Source organism: Protopterus annectens, chromosome 10.part0, assembly GCF_019279795.1.
Source record: "Protopterus annectens isolate FY-2018-M chromosome 10.part0, PAN1.0, whole genome shotgun sequence".
In the NCBI taxonomy this organism is placed as follows: Eukaryota; Metazoa; Chordata; order Ceratodontiformes; family Protopteridae; genus Protopterus; species Protopterus annectens.
Window position 1 is genome coordinate 401,939,881 of NC_056744.1, and position 19,836 is coordinate 401,959,716.

General features: G+C 39.5%; 1 protein-coding gene across 1 annotated transcript in view; it reads left to right on the forward strand.

Moving 5' to 3' along the window:
- The window catches only part of HMCN1 (hemicentin 1), a 5,606,893-nt gene that overhangs the window by 3,510,105 nt on the left and 2,076,952 nt on the right, over positions 1–19,836 (forward strand). The window contains exon 46 of the mRNA XM_044085314.1: positions 16,388–16,558. Coding sequence (XP_043941249.1) covers positions 16,388–16,558 — 171 coding nt within the window. The remainder of the gene's footprint in view (positions 1–16,387; positions 16,559–19,836) is intronic.

A 19,836-nucleotide genomic window follows, 5' to 3' on the forward strand; every position in this document is an offset into this window, starting at 1 on the left:
CTTCCCATCATTACCGGTGTTACATTCAGTATTTTCACTGACTTCCTACAAAGCATCACTATACCAGAACACAGTTCTTTTCCTAAGTTCCATGTATAGGTAGGTTCATAGGTTCATAAGTAGGTACTAGGCTATTGGCCCTAGGGCCTGTATAAGCCTAGCCAAATGGTACCGTGGATTTTGCCACCCAAGAAAATTATTTTCCTGTGCCCCTGTCAAGCAGAGCCACAGAAGTGATTCCCGGGGTGACTTTCCTATCTCCCATCCAATCATCAAGATTTTTCTTGAAGAGTGCTAATGAGGAGCTTTGTTTGATATAGGTAGTTTGTTCCAGAGTTTCGGAAGTCTCTGGGACAGGAATCTATCCCTCCAGCATGTTCTGTTTATTGTGGTGACAAGATTTAGGTCCCTAGAGCGTGTAACTCAGAGGGATTGGGATTTCTTTAAGTGGAGCATGTCCAACAGCTCTGAGTTTGACATAGCTTTGTATGTTAGGCAGAGCTCGCCTCTGAGTAGGCGATATGCGACACAGTAAACCTGGAGTTTTTTGAGACAGTCTGTGTAGGGCATCTGTTTGAGGCCAGTAATCCTCTTTGTGAGGTATTTCTGTGGCCTTTCCAGTTGTTGTAGATGTCTTGTGAGGTACATACCAAAAGGGGTGTTGTACTCTATAATGGGTCTAATGAGTGATGAGTAGAGGGGAACAATTACCTCTTTTTTCCTGGATGAGAAACCTTTTGTAATGAGGTGTGCCACGTAGAAGGATTTCCTGACTACTGTGGCAATGTGATTATCAAAGGAAAGACTACTGTCCACCTGTGTCCCAAGGTCTCTTATCACACTTTCGGTGTTAAGTAGACTACCACCTATGTGGTAGTTCAGGGGTACAGAGTTTTTACCAAAAGGGATGACAATGCACTTTTTGGCATTGAGCTTGAGGCCATGGCTTTGACACCAGGCATCTGTCTCAGTGAGGCCCTTTTGTAGGATGTCCACATCGTTAGGAGTTTTGATTATGACTCCTAGTTTGCAGTCATTTGCGAACTTTGTTATCCAAAGACCTTCTGTGTTAGCCTGTACTTCAGAGAAGTAGTTACCAAACAGGAGAGGACCTAGGACTGAACCCTGTGGTACTCCACTTGTCACTGGTCTGAAGTTGGATTTAGTGTCTGCTGCTTTCATAGTGTGGGTTCTCTCAGTGAGCCAGTTGGCAACCCATCTTGTGGCATAGGGATTTATACCTAGTTTATTGAGTTTATCTATAATTCCAGAGTGGGGGATGGTGTTGAAAGCCTTGGCGAGATCTAGATAGGCTGTGTGGACCACCTTACCCTCATCTACGGCTTTGATGACAGCTTCAAAGAAGTCTATCAGGTTTAAGAGACATGATCTGCCTTTTACAAACCCAAACTGGGTAGGGTCCAGAGTTTGGAGATTACCAATGTCATTGTTATAAATTCCATGACGATGCGTTCCATAGCCTTGCAGACCAGGATCATCAGGCTAATGGCACGGCAGTTCCCAGGGTCTGTGGTGGCTCCCCCTTTGTGGAGTGGGATAACCATTGCTGTGTGCCATTCAGTGGGCACAAAGAGTGAGGTGAGGCTATGATTGAACATAGTATTTAGGTGGGGTGCCAGTTCGTTCTATAGTTCATGTAGAACGCAGCCTGGGATGTTGTCATGTCCCACGGATGCTGTGTTCTTGGCTTTGGAGAGTGTGTTTTTGACCTGTGCAGCTGTGATTACAGGAACTTTGCATTCTTCCAGTGTAGAGATGGGCCCTTTAGGGGATGAGAGAGTGGTAAAGTTAGCACTGAACCTATCTGCTAGGATGTTAGCAATATCAGTTGGTTCTATATATTTAGTGCCATTGTGCTGTACCTCAGAGCAGATCTGAGTGTTGCCATTGAGATTCTTGACATTGCTGTAGGTTGGTTTGTGGTTGTCTTTAGAATCAGTGGCGATTTTGTTTTCGTAACTAGCTTTGGAGGATTTTATGAGGGATCTCAACTTCTTACTGAGGCTGACCACGGAGTTCATGGGATTTTACTCTTTTTTGCAACAGTTTCTTTCTTCTGTTGTAGAGTTGTTTTATGGCAGGGGACCACCAGATTGGCTTCCTTTTTTTGGAGGATAGCATCTTGGTTCTGTTAGAAATTGCACGATCCATGCAATTGTATAGGATTCAGCAGTCGTACCTCTATTGTCCGTCAGCATGGGTGTTGTGAAGTTTGCCACTTCTGTCTTAAGAAGCGTGAAGTTGGCTTTGGAGAAATTTTTTATGGTGGTTTCCCTAATGGGGGGTGGGTTGTGGATGTCTAGGGTGATTTGCTTGTGGTCGGATCTGACCAATGAGGAATTGACCTCTGGTGTGGAACACCGGTTGCCCATGTTGGTAATGACCAAGTCTAGGATATTGCTGCCCCTGGTGGGGGTGTGGATAAGTTGATCCAAGGCGTTGGAATTTATAAATTCCAGAAAACGTTGAGCACAAGAGTTGGTACATACGTAGTTTTCCCAGTTAATGGTGGGGTAGTTGAAATCGCCCATTATTAGGGTGTTAGGTTGTACCATAATATTTTCCAGTGTATCAAGAAATGAGGAGTGGGAATCTTGGGGCATGGTATGGGATCTGTAGCAAGCTACAATTTGGATTGCGGTCTTGCCCAGAGTTAGTTGCACTTGGATAATCTTGGATGCATTATGCTGAGCAACTAGCCTGGAGGTGTAGATATCCTTAATGAATATGGACACTCCTCCGCCTGTATTTTTTCAAACACCTTTACTGAATTATTACTTGTGACATAGTTACATTTATATGAAAGTAATCAAACTGTATTAACAAGTTACAATTAACAAACATTATGCTTCACATATATTGCTATATATCGTATAACTTAAGTAACATTACATAAATTATTCAGTTCCTGACCCTTTTTAAACAAGAAACATCTTTACTGAACCATCACTTACAACATAAGCAATCATACATTTATGTAAATGAAAACAAACCACACCAACACAATCCTTGTTGCAAACATTTTACATCACAAACCATAATGATACACTCCCAGTTGCAAACATTATATATCACTTATAATCTACCCAGTCATTTTCATTCAAACATTACGTAGCTCATTTAAGTCCCACCTTTTTTAAACCTCATTCCTCCTCTGTATGTATTGTCCCCACAGTTCTAATTTTTTCCTATATAGTTTGCTCCTACCTTTCTCTAAAGATCTCGATTCCAGTTGTTTTATCTCTGTTACTGTATTCACTACTTCTAGTATAGTTGCTTTAGATTTTGATTTCCATGTTGTAGTAATTGCTTTTGTCGCAGTCACCATAATGAGAGACAGCAAGGCCTTACCATGTCTAGGCAATTCTGATTCTGTATTGTAGGTCAGAAAAATCATCTCCCTTGTCAGACCAATCAGCCCACCCAGCCAACTCACTGCATTCCCAGAAAATATGTTCCTAATTACCTCATTCTTCCCACCTCCAACATTTGCTGTCTACCTGAGGAAAAATTCTCTGGAGTCTGCTTGGGGTATGAAAATATCTATGTAAACATTTCTAAGCAAAAAGCATAAATCTTCTAGATTTTGTGCATATTTGGGAGACATACTAATATCCGTCCATTGTTTGTGAATTACTTATCCAGTCTCTCTTCCCAATCCTTTCTAGCCTCCTCTGATTCTTATAGCTATCGTGCAATATTTTATATGCAGTACTACTTACTTCTTTTTCTAATGGCAGCTTCTATTCTAAATTCTACTAAAAACTCTACCAGTGCAGGTCTTTCATTTAGTGGCCTCATATTTCTTTCTGTTTGCCTATACTCTGATATCGATCCTTGATAGCAAAGGCAATCTTTAACCTGCAGTCCAAATAAATTCTTGGCATCTTCCCATTCTATCATTTTTCCCTCTCTAGTTAGTTGCTCCCAATACCATGGATCCTTTGCCAGTTTTCTCCAACAAATTACAGCATCCTTTTGCCTATTGTCTGTATCCCTAATTGCAGTCATCCCTATCGTCAGAATCTCCTTTCTCCATTCCTGTGTTGGCATAGTTCTTAGAATACTTTCTGCTACTTATGTATGATTATTGTTTTCTTCTTAAAGGCCTGCATCCAAAATCCCAGGCTCTTCTTGTTTCTTGAGCTTCCATCCTGTTTCAACAACATCCCTTTCTACTTTGAGTGATAGTTATATTGTAATTTTTTGCTTTTGCTATGTGTAGGAGCCTTAACTGTGTAGCTGTAAAATACCACTTCAAATTGAGTAATCCCAATCTGCCTTGTTCTACTGGAAGAATCAGGTTATCCTGCTGGACTCTTGCTGTCTTCCCCTCCCAGATAAAGTCCTTCAGCTCTTTATTAACTGACACAACTTCTCATCTGATTGATAAAAATATGCCTGATCTGTGTTTAAGACTAAGGGGATTAAAAACATTTTGACTGCTTGTATATTACTATCCATATCCATATAACAAAGCTTCCATTTTACCAGTTTTTGTATTATCTTTTGTTTAGTCTCTTCCCACATTGCCAGACTAGAATCATTTTTAATTCATACTTCTAAATACTTCATTTTATCATGTCCCCTTAAATAAGGATACTGCTGAAACAGTTCATGTGTAGGTACATAATTTACTGCTATTGCCTTTGTTTTACCTTTATTAATTTGAAATTTGAAACTGTCTCAAAATGTTCCACAACACTGTAATGTCTCTTTCTGGTTTTGTCAGTTACAAAATAATATAATCTGCAAATAGAGCCGGCTGCTCTTGACTACCATACCAATCTTATCCTTGAATTTCTAAGTCCATTATTTTTTTTGCCAGTGGTTCTAAATATAATGCAAGTAAAGGGGAAAGAGGACATCCCTACCTGGTTCCTCTGCTCAAGCAGAAATTATTACAAAGGACCCCACCCACTTTAATTTTCACTTCCAATCCCTCATATATCCTCCTAATCAACCTTATAATGTTTTCAGGAAATGCAAATGCTTCCATTGCCCTGCTCATAAAGTCCCAGCTTACTGTATCACATGCTTTTTCTGAATTAAGACCCACCAACAACAATGGGCAATGTTTTTTCTTACATTCTGCTTCCCTCTGGATCATCAGTGTTCTGTTAATGTTGTAAAATGTTTGTGCCCCTCCACAAAACCACATTGATCCATATCTATCAATTTGGCATTACTTTTGTCATTCTTTTAGCCATTATAGACTTGAACATTTTGTAATCATGGTTTAGTATTGAAATGGGCCTGTATGAAGCTGGATCTTTACCCTCTTTAGGTATTACAGCTACCACTGCTTTCTTCCAGGATGTTGGTACTTCTCCTCTTAATATACTGTTAAACAAAACATTCCAGATCTTTATCAGTTTTTTCCCTCCTAACTTCCAAACTTTCACAGGAATACCATCTGTTCCTGGGGACCTTCCTGTAAATTGGTTATACATCGCAATTTTTATCTCATCTGCTCCTATCTTAACTGTTAGCAATTAAGCCTCCTGTGCCTCTAACCTTGGCATATTTAATTCTTCCATAGACATTTCCATTTGTACCTTTTCTTGATTTCCATGTTTCTCTGCTTTATACAGACTATCATAGAATTTCCAAAATATTTCTAATACCCCTACAGGATCTCTTGTTATCTTCCTTGTTATAGGCTCCTTAAGCTTGAGGACAACCCTTTCTACTTTATTTTGCCTGAGTCATTGTGCTAAAAGTTTTTGTGCTCTAGAGTTATGATCATAAAGGAGTTTCTTACGAGCAATCTTTATAAACTCATACATATTATCGAGGTAATCCCTTATCTTCTGTTTAGCATTCTGCAGTTGCTCCTCTTTTTGTTCTATGAGATTCCCTCTATTCTGCAGTACTTTAACATTTGTCAATCACTATAAATAATTTTTGTTACTTCTTAACCATATCTCCCTTTCTTTTATTTGTACCCTATTTTTAAACCCTACTTTAATTTTATCCCATTCCCTAGCTATATTTTAGAAGAAATTATCTTTAATAGTTCCTGAATAATTATAGTAATAAATAAGTAAACCCTTTAGAAAAAAAATGTCCACAAAAATTAATTTATAGTCACATGACTAAATTTGTAAATGTTAAAGTCCCCTTCTCTATTACACATAGTCATCTCCGCCAGTTGCGGGGATGTTGCTGATTGTAGTTCCTGTTCCTACCCAAGGTATGTATTTCTCATGACTTCCAAGGTTCCCTCTCTTGTGTTGGATGGGATGTCTGTTTGGAATGAATTCTTTCAGACCTTCTCAATTGAAGGGGCTGGTCCATAGGATCAGCTGAATTCGAAGATGACCCAGACTCTCCCAAATCTTCCACATTATTAATGACCCTACGGTTTGCAGTCAACCAATCCCCATCCTCATTCCAAGCCTGGATCAGGATATGCTTTACCACTCTCATAATCATCGTTGTCCCTAACCAGTTTTTGTGCATTTTTATTTTGTATTCCCATCATCATAGAATGCACTTGCTAAAAAATGTCACAATGTCTGTTTTTAATTTGCTGATATAATAAGTAATTTGTAATGGGTGAATCTTGTCTTTTAGCAAGAATCTTAGTAGTTCTTAAATTGTCCTTGATTAAAATATCCATGAATTCACATCCATTCCTATCAAATAGTGGTAACAATTCTTTATCTAGCATTGAGCCCATAATTAAACCCACTGGATATTTCCAGCATCATAGACTTTTGGGGACCCTACCCAGTTTTATATTTTCTTTCAGGTAGCTATTCTCAATCTGTAGCTTCCTGTACTTAAGTACTAATTTCTCCAGTTGTTTCAGTTGTGTGTCCAAGCTCCCATTAGATCTAGGGATTAAGGAGGTAAATTGAATCTTTTTATTAAACCAGTCAGTGATATTAAAGGCATTACCTGATCTTCCTTCAGTCCCTAAAGTTCGCTCATCACTATTGAATTTACTGCTGGGCTTGGCTACTAACGTTGACCTGGAGTGATAAATGAAACTTCTTGTTCATCACTATGCCTATTACACCCAGAATGAAGCACTCTCCAACCATCCAAACCAAACATGCTTCATATCCAGACATATTCTGTTGTTGTCTGACAGTTGTTGGACTAAAATACTTAAATTATTCATGGTGGAAGTAAAAGTATCTATAACAGCTGTCTATCATCACAACATTGCAAAATCCCAGCCACAGATGGTATTTCAGCTGCAGAAATAAACTAGTAACCACCACAAATGCACAAATAAACTTAAAATTCAAAAATAATGTGGATGACAGAACTCCTGTAACAGGTCCCATTATCTTTAATTAAGTGCTTTAGTCTCAAAGTTGTACATGAGACTTTAACAACATGCAATGTTGATTATGTGGAAATTCAAAGATGTATTTCTAAGAACTGGGCTGCTGTTGATCATTTTGGATTGAAGAAGGAGTTAGGTCAGTTTCCTAGGTTTGTGGCCAAGAAAGGAGTGTGTATAAAAGATATGGTGGAATTAGCTGGTTCGAAGAACAAAGGGCATATTGATAGCAGAAGTGGCACTTTACAAATGTGGAAGTTGCAGCCATTGTAAGTATATATTAGAGTATACCTCTGTAAAACTTAGGGATATGAAAATTCAGCCTGACTTTAAATGCAGTTGTAAAACGAAAGGATTGGTATATGCTGCATTGTGCCAAAATGTTGATGTTTTTTATATTGGCAAGACAACTAAACATTTTAAAGATAAGATATATGAACACTTGAATCACATTAACAGATTAAATAACAACAATGCCCTTGCAAAACATGTAAGTGAACACACAGATCATAAATTTTTAATTTTGTTATTGAGAAACCTGTTTCAAACCCCGGAGGAGGTGCAACTGATTTATGGTTAACGTACCGAGAACTGTATTGGTCAATTAAAATGAATGCTATGCAAATCCCCAGTTTGAATGGAATGGTTTCCATCAATCGTATTTTAAAATTAACATTGTTGGGGTTCCTTTGAATTTTAGTGGATGTAATATGAAAGGGAAAAGGTTATTCTAAAAAATGTAGCTTTTTATATGTTTAATATGATAGTTTATGTTTTTATGTAATGAATTGTAGTAGCTGGGTGATTTCCATGGTTACTGATTGTGGTTTGTATTTCCGATTGGTTAGAATATGTCATGTGACTAATTGGTAAGTTTTAAGAGTTGAATGATTGTAGTTTTTAAACATTCTGAAGAAGTCTCGTGTATGACTGAGACAAAAATACTTTAAAGATATTGTGACCTGTTTCAGCAGTTCTGTCATCTGCATTATTTTTGAATTCTATACTATACTTGTCCGATAGATCCCCAATTTTGTTACATTTATAACATTTCCATTCACATTTATTATCATGACCTGCTTCCCCACAGATATAACATTTCGTTTTATCACAATTACTTATCAAATGATCATCCTTCTCACATAAAAAGCATGTTTTGTGTTGACCCCAATATTTTACAACAGCCTTATTTCCTTCTATACTTATCTTACTAGGAATATGAGCAATTTTCTCTTTTTACATTTTCAATACAATAGGACAATTCCATCCACCTATAATAATAATCCTCTATTATTAAAAACTTTATTGATGTCTGTAACTTCTTTACACAGTTTACTTAAATGTCTGCCTGTGAAATGCTTTAACCACATAAGAATTGCAGGGATTGCAGTTCTTTTTCTTTTCATACTCTCTCCAAAATCTTTCCATGACAAAACCAGTCTCAAATACAATGCTACAAGATGTCTGTATAAATAAGAATAAAAGCTCTTATCTCATGAGCTTTTACACCTAATGGTGCCATCAAATTATCCCAGATGTCATACCTGTCCAATTTCGGACATCATCCAATGATGATGCTAATGGGCGAAACCGGTCTTCTGTTTTAATGCATCTTTCTGCCATACTGTTCTGATTTTTGTGGAACAATAATTAATCCATGGTGGAATTTTGTGCTGGTCTTTTTGAGAATATTTGTTTAATTTATGTGTTTGACCAAGCACATTTGGTTCAGTCAGTAGACCAGATAGTGTGTGTGTGTGTGTGTGTGTGTGTGTGTGTGTGTGTGTGTGTGTGTGTGTGTGTGTGTATATATATATATATATATATAACACACACACACACATATATATATATATATATATATATATATATATATATACACACACACATATATACATATGTATAGTTAGTGAGACAGTGTGAAACCCATGTTGCCAATCAACCAAAATATAATATGTTTTGATATAGTCCAAATTTTGGATGTAGATTATATTTGAGTACTTCTCCAGGTGGGCAAAGGTTGACTGTTGTTTAGAGACAGATGCTGGTGATAGAAGATAGAACTTTGGGCAGTTGGACAAGAGGGTATGCTTGAATCTATTAGGAATTGTACCAATAGTGAGAGAGAGACTGTAAATAAAGGCAAGAGTATGACATTAGTGTTTGACTACCTAGTCTTAACAGCTTTGGATGTGTAGTGAGAGAGTCATCTATGGAATTATAGTTCAGATTGACTAATAGTATGAAACATCCTGATTGGTGATACTTTTAAAGTAGAAGGGGGGTTACTAAAGGTATTTGTACATGAAGGAGTTGAGGCATATCTAGTATGGGGCAAAGTGAGCTTTCAAGCCTTTACTGGTAATTACAGAAGCTCTATAGCTCCTCCAGGCTTTACTTCCCAATTGCCCCCCCCCCATTGTGTTAAGCTTGTTATTGAATCCAGATCACTGTAGTACAGACAGAAATCCTGATTGCTCAGTGAGTGAGCTGCCAATAACAGGCAGGTTTATGTAAACTTCATTGTTTCATAATTAAGCTGGGGTCCCCTGGGAAAATTTTGATTATGTGGCCGTTCTTAGTTTTTGAAGTTCAATGATTATGTGTAAATCATTAGGTGTTCAGGTAAGTGACATTTCGATTTGCTAATATAGACCCATTATGCTGCACTGCCATTTCCATTGCATAAAATAATGTTCAGCTGTTAGTGACAGAAGAATGTAGAGCAGATGTACTTTTGTTTCTTTATTTTATAGCTATGTTTTTTGCTACCTAGCAGTAATATATAATGGTATGACCTGATGTTGTCAATTTTCATTCTATCGTCAACTGTTGAGTTCGGATCTAGCTCTCGGATCTGACTTGGCCTTTACTAAAGCTTGAGGTCACCAAAAGCTCTTGCGCTCCTCCTCTACCCATAATGCACCAACCTCTAACATACCACAAATCTTGTTTGCTGATTTTCACGAAAAACGTGGTTAGCCTGAACTCTTTAGCACTTGGTTAAGGTAAGTATTTCCTTTCTATATTTGTAAATTTATATCCTTCGTTTTACACTCGGTGTAACTCTTAAATACCAGTGCTGGTAATATTCTTCCCGTACTTTTTACATTACTTTTATTTCTAGAGTAGACATCCGTGTAATTCTTTTTACCATTGTTAGTATTTCTCCTGTTTTCTTCTTTTCCTTCTGTATATAAAAAATCTTTCCCCCTCTATATTTTCTTCTTTAAAATTCATTATGTCTGAAAAGTCACCGTCCATGTGGACATAAGTTACCCTTATCTGATGCCCACCCTTTATGTATATATTATTTAGGCCATAAACATTTGCAAGAGGATTGTAGTACATGCAAAATTTCAATCCAAGACCCTTAGCAGATAGAAAACTTAAATTAATATTGAAAGGTTTGCTTCCATCCTTGTTTGGAGACACTATCTTTGGGACTCCATCTCACAAAAATTAAGGAGACCTTGAGTAAGTCTCCAAGGCCATCTATTTTTTCCTTGTCTTCATCGGAGCCACCGAATAAAACGTCTGAAACTGATCCGAAGTCTGCTCAGTTCTTTTCACCTTTGGATCTGGCGAAAAAATGTTCAGATCGAAGTTCTTGTTATCCAAAGATTCTACTGAGGAGTAGATATTCTCCAAAATTGGGTCCTGTCCCTTCTAGGGTCCCCACCCCTTCCTAAAGAGACACCATTCAAGGTCACTGTCCCTTGCTTCATCTCATTCTTCTAGGAGTCTAACTGAGGAAGATGTGGACAAGATGATGAGGAAGATTCAGATGAGAGTTCTCCCGACTCCTACCCCTTTGGGTCAGAGAACCCATCCATCTCTTACACCACTCCTTCTCTGATCCCACTGGTTGTTTCAGAATACTTGGATCCAAATCTTCTGGGTCCATCTGGCTCGGATCCCAAGATACCTTTATCTTTGGATCTGAAGACTACTTTGAACATGCCGGCTCCAGAGCTGAAGCTACTTTGTCGGATCTAAGGTGTTGGAGTCATCTCTGAGGTTTTTGGAACCATCTCTGCCCCTCAGAGCTTTGGCATTGGATAGCTCAGCTCCAGTTTCTGCCTCTGAGGGATTACTGTCTGGGGAGAGGGAGGCAGTGGTCCAGAAGCCTATCTTCTCAGAGCCACTGTCTTCTTTCTCTCCAGGGCAGTCTGCCTTAGAGGTTTTGAAGAGTGTGTTTTCTGTTCTGATAGGATGGACAGACAGATCCAATGCCTTCAGACCTTCATCCCAGTTCCCTGATGTCTCTGCGCATGGAGGCACATCATTTTACACCACAGGGGCAGCCAGCTCAAGGCCACCAGACCACCCAGCAGAGTATTACAATTTCTTCTGACACTTTACCAGATCATCCCACCTCGGAAGTTCCTCAGAAGAGAAAGTACAAAAGGACACACTTGGACTCTCCAGAAGAGTCAGTCACTGAGGATACTGATTGTGATGAGGAAGAAGGGTACCCACGATCACCTCTGGAAGGCATCTCATTTGGAGACATTCTTGAGATTCTTAAACAGAGATGTGGTGTGACCTCCACCAACCCTTCACTGGAGGAATCAGTATTTCTGGAACCTTTGGAGCTGGCCCGTCTACCTCCTGGGTTACTCTGCCTATAGACAAGCTCATTGATTTGGTCTCTTGATAGGGGTGGAAAGAACTTGACTCATTTTAGTGAATCCTTAAGATGCCAGATCAGATTCTGGCTTCACCTGTCGGGAAGGAATTCTGGAATAAGGGGGGGGGGTGCCATTGGATGCCATGGTCATGGTGGTGGCCACTAAAAAGGAACCTGCAGAGTAAAGTTCCTCTGTCCATCCCTCTAACAAGGAGTCTAGAGTGATGGACAGGTTTGGGGTGCCTATGTTTCAGTGACCTTTGCTCTTAGGACACTGAACTTTTTGGCACATTTTACAAGACTACAAAGGGATTTTGATGTAATAACTTTCAAAATCCCTTTCAGGGACCATTACTGCTGAGGCTCAGTTTTCTTTGGACTTTGTTAGCTACCCTCCAGTCCATTTCAGATTCATCCATGAGGCTTAACGGTGCCTCAAGGGCATCAAGTTCAGGCATATCCATTAGGAGGCTTGCATGGATGAGCTTATGTGATTTTGTGGAGCCTTTCAAGTCCTCATTCATCAATGCTCCCTTTGACAGCAGTTTGTTTGGACCAAAAGTGAAAGACACACTCTCCAAATGTAAGAAAGATGGGAAGACCCTCTCTGCATTGGGCATACATTTTTCACCCCCTCAAAGATCCTTTTCTAGGAATCAACAAGGTGGTCAGAAATTGTGATTCAGAAAGTCCCAGGGCCCTTTCCAGGTCTCATGTGGAGATAGTTCCCTAGGGCAGAGGGGAGAACTCTAATGGATGATGCTGTCCACGTGGCAGAAGAGGCCCATAAAACCAGAGGTTCAGAGATTATTTCTCTGACACACCCTATCAGCGCTTCTGAAAGGAAGCCTGATTGTCCCCTCTGTGGCAGTTGAGGGTCAACGTTCTCTGCACCAGAGAGCTTGGCTAGATTTAACAAGAGATACTTGGGTGCAGAGAATTATTTCCAGAGGTTCTATAATTCCCTTTTACCTGTCACCTTCAACTTTATGCAGTATTCTGGATGTTCCACCCAGGAAACAAGCAGCAATAGAAATACAAAAGTAGCTAGTAAAAAAAGTCATCCAAGAGGTCCCACCAAACCAGTTAGAATCCGGAACTTACTCAAGATTCTTTTTAGTGCCAAAGAAAACAGGGGACCGGAGATCAGTTCTGGATCTCAGTTAATTGATCAAATCAGTTTGACGTGCAAAGTTTTGGATGGCCATGTTTTAAATCATTCTACCTTTTTGGGGCAAGGACAGCTGGGTGTGCTTGATAGACCTTCAGGATGCATACTATCATATAAAAATAAATAGACAATCCAGAAGGTATTTACTTTTCCACCTGGGAGCCAGTCACCATCATTTCAAAGCACTGCCCTTTGGTTTCACCACAGCCCGCAGGGTGTTCACCAAATGCATGGCAGTAGTAGTGGCTCACTTAAGACTGCAGGGATTCCAGGTGTTTCCGTATATAGATGACTGGCTCATTACCACCCCAACCAGGCATCTGCTATTACTAACAAGAGGTCAAGTGATCCAGACCTGTTCTCATCTGGGGATAACCATAAATTACAAGAAATCTCTATTACAACCAACTCCAACCTTGGAATAGGAGCAATCTTCAACAAAATTTCAGTGACAGCTTCTCTTCCTGTCTCAAGAGTACAGGCTACCAGGTTCAAGGTCAGAAGAATAATTCACAATGCCAAAATTTCAGCCTGCTTAATTCTTCAAACCCTGGGGTCTGTGTCAGCTGCCATTATCTTAGTCCCTATAGCAAGGTCTCATATGAGAATTCTCCAGTGGATGCTAGCAACACAGTGGTCAATTCCAGGACATATCAGCAGAGATAATAACTCAGGCATGCAAGAAATACCTTTGGTAGTGGATTCGATCAGATCAGGTTCAAGGTTGCTCTTTCATTCTCCCTCAACCCAAAGCCATAGTGACCATGGACACTTCCCAGATTGTGGGGGGGGGGTCACTTCCTGGAGAAAACCAGTCCAAGACATCTAGTCTCCTGAAGAAGACAATTTGCATGTCAGTGTCCTAGAGATGAGGAGCAGTGCTCTCAGCATTGCAAGCCTTCCAAGATGCTCTCCCTTTAGGGACTGTTGTGATTCAAACAGACAATATGTCAGTAGTTTGGTAGCTCAACAAACAAGAAGGAACCAGATCTTATCCATTGTGTCGAGTGTGGCAATGGGGGATCTCATTCAACTGGTTTCTGATAGCAATGCAAATTCCAGAGAAGTCCATTATGATGGCAAATTGAGCAGGTCCATTTTTCTACCTCTTGAGTGGTCTCTCAACAAGAAAGTGACGGACATGATTTTTTGTCAGTGGTACCAACCTTACTGCAATCTTTTTGCATTTCCCATAAACAAATTCAGCAGCTTCTTTACCCTGAGTCCCCTATCAGGGGAATTACCAAGGGACACTGTACTCTATAATTGGCCTGCCAGTTTTCTTTATGCCTAACTCCTACTCCCGTAATTCCCAAATTCCTACAGAAAGCTGCCTGGTGGAAGAGCAAAGTCATCCTCATTATTCCTTATTGGCCTTGACAAATTTGGTTCCCCTTTCTTTGGCCTCATCTAATCTACCCACCTTGGATTTTGGACCTGATTCCAGACCATCTGTCTCATCCAACAGGCATGATTCACCCAGTCATCTCAAACCTCAAGCTAGCAGTGTGGTTTCTCCAATTCCAATAAAGCTTCTACGAGAAAACTTTATAGATGTAAATGGAACAGGTTTGTTTCCTGGACACAACAAAAATGTATTGAGCCCTTCTCAGCTCCTGTGCAATGTGTTCTTCACTTTTTGCATCAGTTTTTAATGAAGGAGCTAGTTCCTCAGCCATTAAAGTTCATTTAGCAACAATCTCTAATTTTCACGTTGGATTTGAAAATTCTTCTCTTGCCTCTTCTAAACTTTGTAAAGCATTTTTGAGAGGTACACTCCTTCTAAGACCACAATAATAAAGACCATACTCTACCATGTGATTTGAACTTAGTACTGCATGCCTTGACTCATTTCTCCTTTGAACCAGCAACAAAATGCATTCTTAAGTATCTGATCTGGAAAGCTATCTTTTCTAGTGGCTATTACCTGTATTAGAAGAATTTCAGAACTTCAAATATTGTCATGTAAACCTCCCTACGTGATCTTTCACAATGATAGAGTCCCTTTATGTATCAATGCATCTTTACTATCAATCAGTCTATTAACTTGCCAGTTTTATTTCCTAAATTTGCAAACAAAGGTGAATTGTTTGAATTGGTGAATGTTACATTTATTGGATGTTCACAGGCAATTACATTTTTACTTACATAGGACAAAAGAATTTAGAAAGATCAATTATTTGTGTCTTTTGCAGATTCTAAATTGGGAAAATCAGTTGTAAAGGTGATCTTAGCCAGATGGCTGACGGATTGCATATCATTTATTTACAGCAAGTCGGGTCTGTCCTTACCAAGACCTCTAAGAGCCCATTCGAGTGGGTTCATAACTACTTCTTCAGTGTTTCTTCCTAGAGCTTCCATAGATGACATTTGTGCAGCTGCAATTTGGTCTGGTCCTCATACCTTTAATACTCATTACAGACTAGATCTGGTCTCGAGGGGAAGAGCAGCCTTTGGCTCAACTGTGCTCAGGCATATCCTTCCTTAGAGTTCACTCGGGAATTTAGGTAGATGGGAACTCTGTCCCAACAGTTGAGGATAGAGAGAAAATTAACAACATCAGGTAAAGAAGTTATTTATTTATTTTTATTTAACATTTGTTGACCAGGAATGTCCGACTAGGTTCCACAGAGCCTGTTTTCAGCGGAGGCCCGGGGAGAAATGCTCCAGATGTAAGTTATGTACTTACCAAACCGTTCCATCTGTGTTGTCCATTTTCATTCTTCCTCAACTTCCCACCTACCAATCCGCATCCTTTGCCATTATTGACATCTTGAAGAACAAGATGCTATAAGGACAGCACTGTCCTTAATATTGAGCTCCAGATATGGCTTTTTTGTTAAGAACGTTGTAGGGACTCTTTCTGCTTTATATAAGACAGCAAGCAAGATCTGAGGTATGTTAAGGGTTGGTGCATTATGGGTAGGAGAGGAGCTCGAGAGTTTTTGGTGGCCATGAGCTTTAGTGATGACCGAGTTGGATCCAAGGGCCGGATCTGAACCCAAAAGTTGAGGAAGAATGAAAATGGACAAAACATTTGGAATGTTAGGGTAAGTATATAACTTCTTTATACGACCACAGTATGACCAGAAATGTGTGCCATTTTTTTCTTCTGATTATGTTTATTTCTTACTGGAAGATTTCTGTTAAAAACATAAGAGAACAAACATCCACCATTTCAAAAGTTAGTGTATTGACAGTGAAATGACTTGGTATATGCATTCATTGGTTTATGAATTTTTATTTTAATTTTGTTTTTCAGTTCCACCGAGTATAATTGGTGATAACCTTGGAGTGCTTATGAACATCAGTGTAGTGGTGAAGAATCCTGTTGTCCTGACTTGTGAAGCTTCTGGAATCCCACTGCCCATTATAACATGGCTTAAGGATGGACAGCCCATCAGTCTCAGTAATGCAGTTAGGCTATTTTCAGGTATGGATGAATACTTGTATATTCAGGAAGAAACTACTTACAGATCCTGTGGTTCACTAGATAAAAAGTTTAAGCTGCAACATAGACTAGCTGAGAAAACAGAAGCAGTTGCTAGCAATGTAAGAGATTTTAATTCAGAAGTATGCTCTCTGAAACTGTCTTATATTTCTACCATTTTCTCCTTAGCTGTTTTCTTCAATGTTTTTATCTGCATTCTCTCTCCAGTGCTGTTTATGTACCTTGGCGATGTTGAGATATGGGCATTTCAGTTGTTCAATAGCATATAGTAATTTTTCTTTAAGTAACTGTATTTGTGAATGGATCTGTATAGTACTGCACTGAAAATGGGCTAGGCTAATATGCATTTCAGTCATTTAAAAGTATATGTGAATGTTTTAAGTGACGCTTTTTTATGTCTCATACTGTACTGTACTTCACTGAAGTGTGTTGGGCTAACATGATTTTATTGTGGTTTTTATTTGTAGGAGTCAGGAGTAGGCATGTGTGCTGCAAAATGTGATTCAATGAGCACATGAAACCAAAAGTAACTGAAAAGGCTGATTTGCCTGCTTGCCTCCCTATGGTAGAGGGTTGCACACATTTGAGGTGCTCTGATGGAGATTGAGGAAACTGTAAGCCTTCTTTGAGGTTGATAGGCGGGATCATTTCCTGGCATACTTCTCTTCAGAAGTGAGGGACCACCTAGATATGGCACCTTTTGTACAATCCACCTTCCCTACAGGAACCAAGTATGTGTGGGGCCACAGGACTAAAATAAAAATGCAAATCACCAATAGCTTTCAACCTTCCATCTGTGGAATAATACTTTTCATAATGTAGAACATGTGGATAAAATGTTGAACACTTGCTAACATCTATCTAGCCAGCTACCAACATCAACTAAGAAGCTCGCAGGATGGTTAAATGTGTTGTTTTACAGTTATAAAAATTCATTTTAATGAATTAATGTAATTATTCAGCATTAATTACCATTGTTGTAAGTTAAAAACATTATTAACACTGAATGTATGACAAACCCTTACAATGTGGAACAACTGTGACCTTATTTTAAAAGGGTTATTGCTTAGCGATTCTTTGGCCATGACTAAGGGCAAGAAATCAAAAGGGAAGGCTGAGGACAGTGATAATGTAAGGGATACAATTGCTTCTTTCCTTGTACCTAAAGCGCACATGTAGATATTTCCTGTCCTGAAAGCAGGGCTGGACAAGGAAGTAGTGTCATTCAGAGTTCATCCACATATGTTTTTTTACAACTGGAATTCATGGTGGTTAAAGACATGCCACATAGAAAGAGAGTAAATAGTTTCTTCTCAGATAAAGTGTTATCTAGCTATTTAGAATCAAAACCTTCCTTGACTGTATCTTTTCATTCCTGTAGATCCCTCTGTGGAATTTCTTTACATGTAGACTGGGACAAAATGGTGAGGGACCCAGTCAAGGCAGCAATTGAGTTTGGCATTTTTTTCTTCCCTCTCTATTTTCAGGATTGCAAGAACAAGTTTTCCTCCCTCTTCACAGTCTGTTGCTGCATCCTGAGCCCATTTCTGGCACCAATTGTTTCAGAGCTGATCCACCTGCCATCAACTTTGGCTTTGGCCATGAGTTTGACTCCAGGTGCTGCTCCTTTCTTCTACATCATTGATTTCAGTGCAGAGTTTCTCTGTAATGAAGACCATTAGGGCCAGTTAGTGTCAGTCTCACCTGCAGTGCCCTATCAGTGTCAAAAGTTGAGCTCTTGGCACTGAAACTGTCTTCTGCTGTGCTGATGCCAACTTTGGTGGAGAGATATAGTACTGTAGACTCACTACTGACCTTTTAGCTCCAGTATTAGCTTCACCACTGGTCTTTTTGGTGCTGAGGTTCTTGGCATCAATCACCAAAAGATTGGAGACAGTGCAGAGGAAACCTTTAGTGTTGGTAGACATCCTTACAAAGTTGGCATGGCTCTTTACCAGGATGGCCCTCAATTTGATGCCTTGGCTTTGTTATAGTTATGAGGGGAGGAGCAAAAAGTCAGAAGTGCATCCAGTCAGGGGCATTATGGGCCACTGGTCAGGGGTGTGATCCTTTCCTTGTCCCAATCTCAGCTGTTCTGCAGTTTTTTCGTTCTCATATTTAAAAAGGGTTCAAGCAATTCCACAGTTATGGCAATTTTGAACTTTCTTCACAGAGTTAATTCTTCCTCCTTAGCATTGTTAAACCTCTGTAAATCTTTCCTTTGAGATGTTTTTCTGTTGAGACCTCGCTTTCAGAACCTGTACCACCATGGGACTTCAGCCTTACTTTGGAGAATTTGATGCTGCCTCTCTACAGTCCATCAGCCAGAGTTGATCTAAACTTCTTATCTTTGAAGGCCCTTTCTCTAGTAGCAGTCATATCAGTGAGGAGGGATCCAGAGCAATGAGCTCTGACAGTAAAACTACCATGCATCATTTTTTTCATAAGCTCATGTATGTTTACATACTAACCCAACTTTTGCGCCCAGGTTTGCTACAGAAATTAAATTTAACCAGTTTGTTACTCTTCCAGTGTCCTTCTTTCTAAGTCATGGGAGCATTTGTTAGACTTTCTTTGAAGTCTACCATCAACTAAGATATTACCAAGAAAGAACCAAAAATATTAGAAAGAATGACTGGCTTTTTGTTTCCATTGTACTAGGCAAAGCTTATCAAAAAGTCTCCATGGTCACCTTGTCTGGGCAGCTGTCATGTTGCATCTCGTTTTGCTGTGCAAAATGCAAACGATTATCTAATGTACCTGAAGCTCATTCTGCAAGGACGATAACTACATATTCTAAGAAATCTTTGCTTGATAATATCTGTACAGTTGCAACAACTGTCAAACAACTGACAAGGTTATTGTTACGGCAGCCTACAGTAACATCAATTTGACCTGCTCACCTGGCTATATAAGCTCCAACTGTATGGCACCCAGTGAGGGCTTTTGAGTATCCTCACATCATCTTATGGCTTGCACTGAAGGGCAGCCATTCTGAATTACAAGTTTGATTCCTGAACTAATTCTGTGTGTAGAGGAAAGATAAGCTGCATCTATCTGACATTTCAACCTCCACTGTAGCTCATTCTGCAATGGTGAGTTGATTTCTCATATCCCAGAAGCCATTTCCATTTACAGGGTCCGTTCAGTCCTGAGCCATCCCATTCCTGTTTGCTACTGAACTGGCTTCCTTCCTGATCCCTACTTGCCATGCATTTATGCATTTGATTATTTGATAACTTGGTGAATGAACCGGCCCA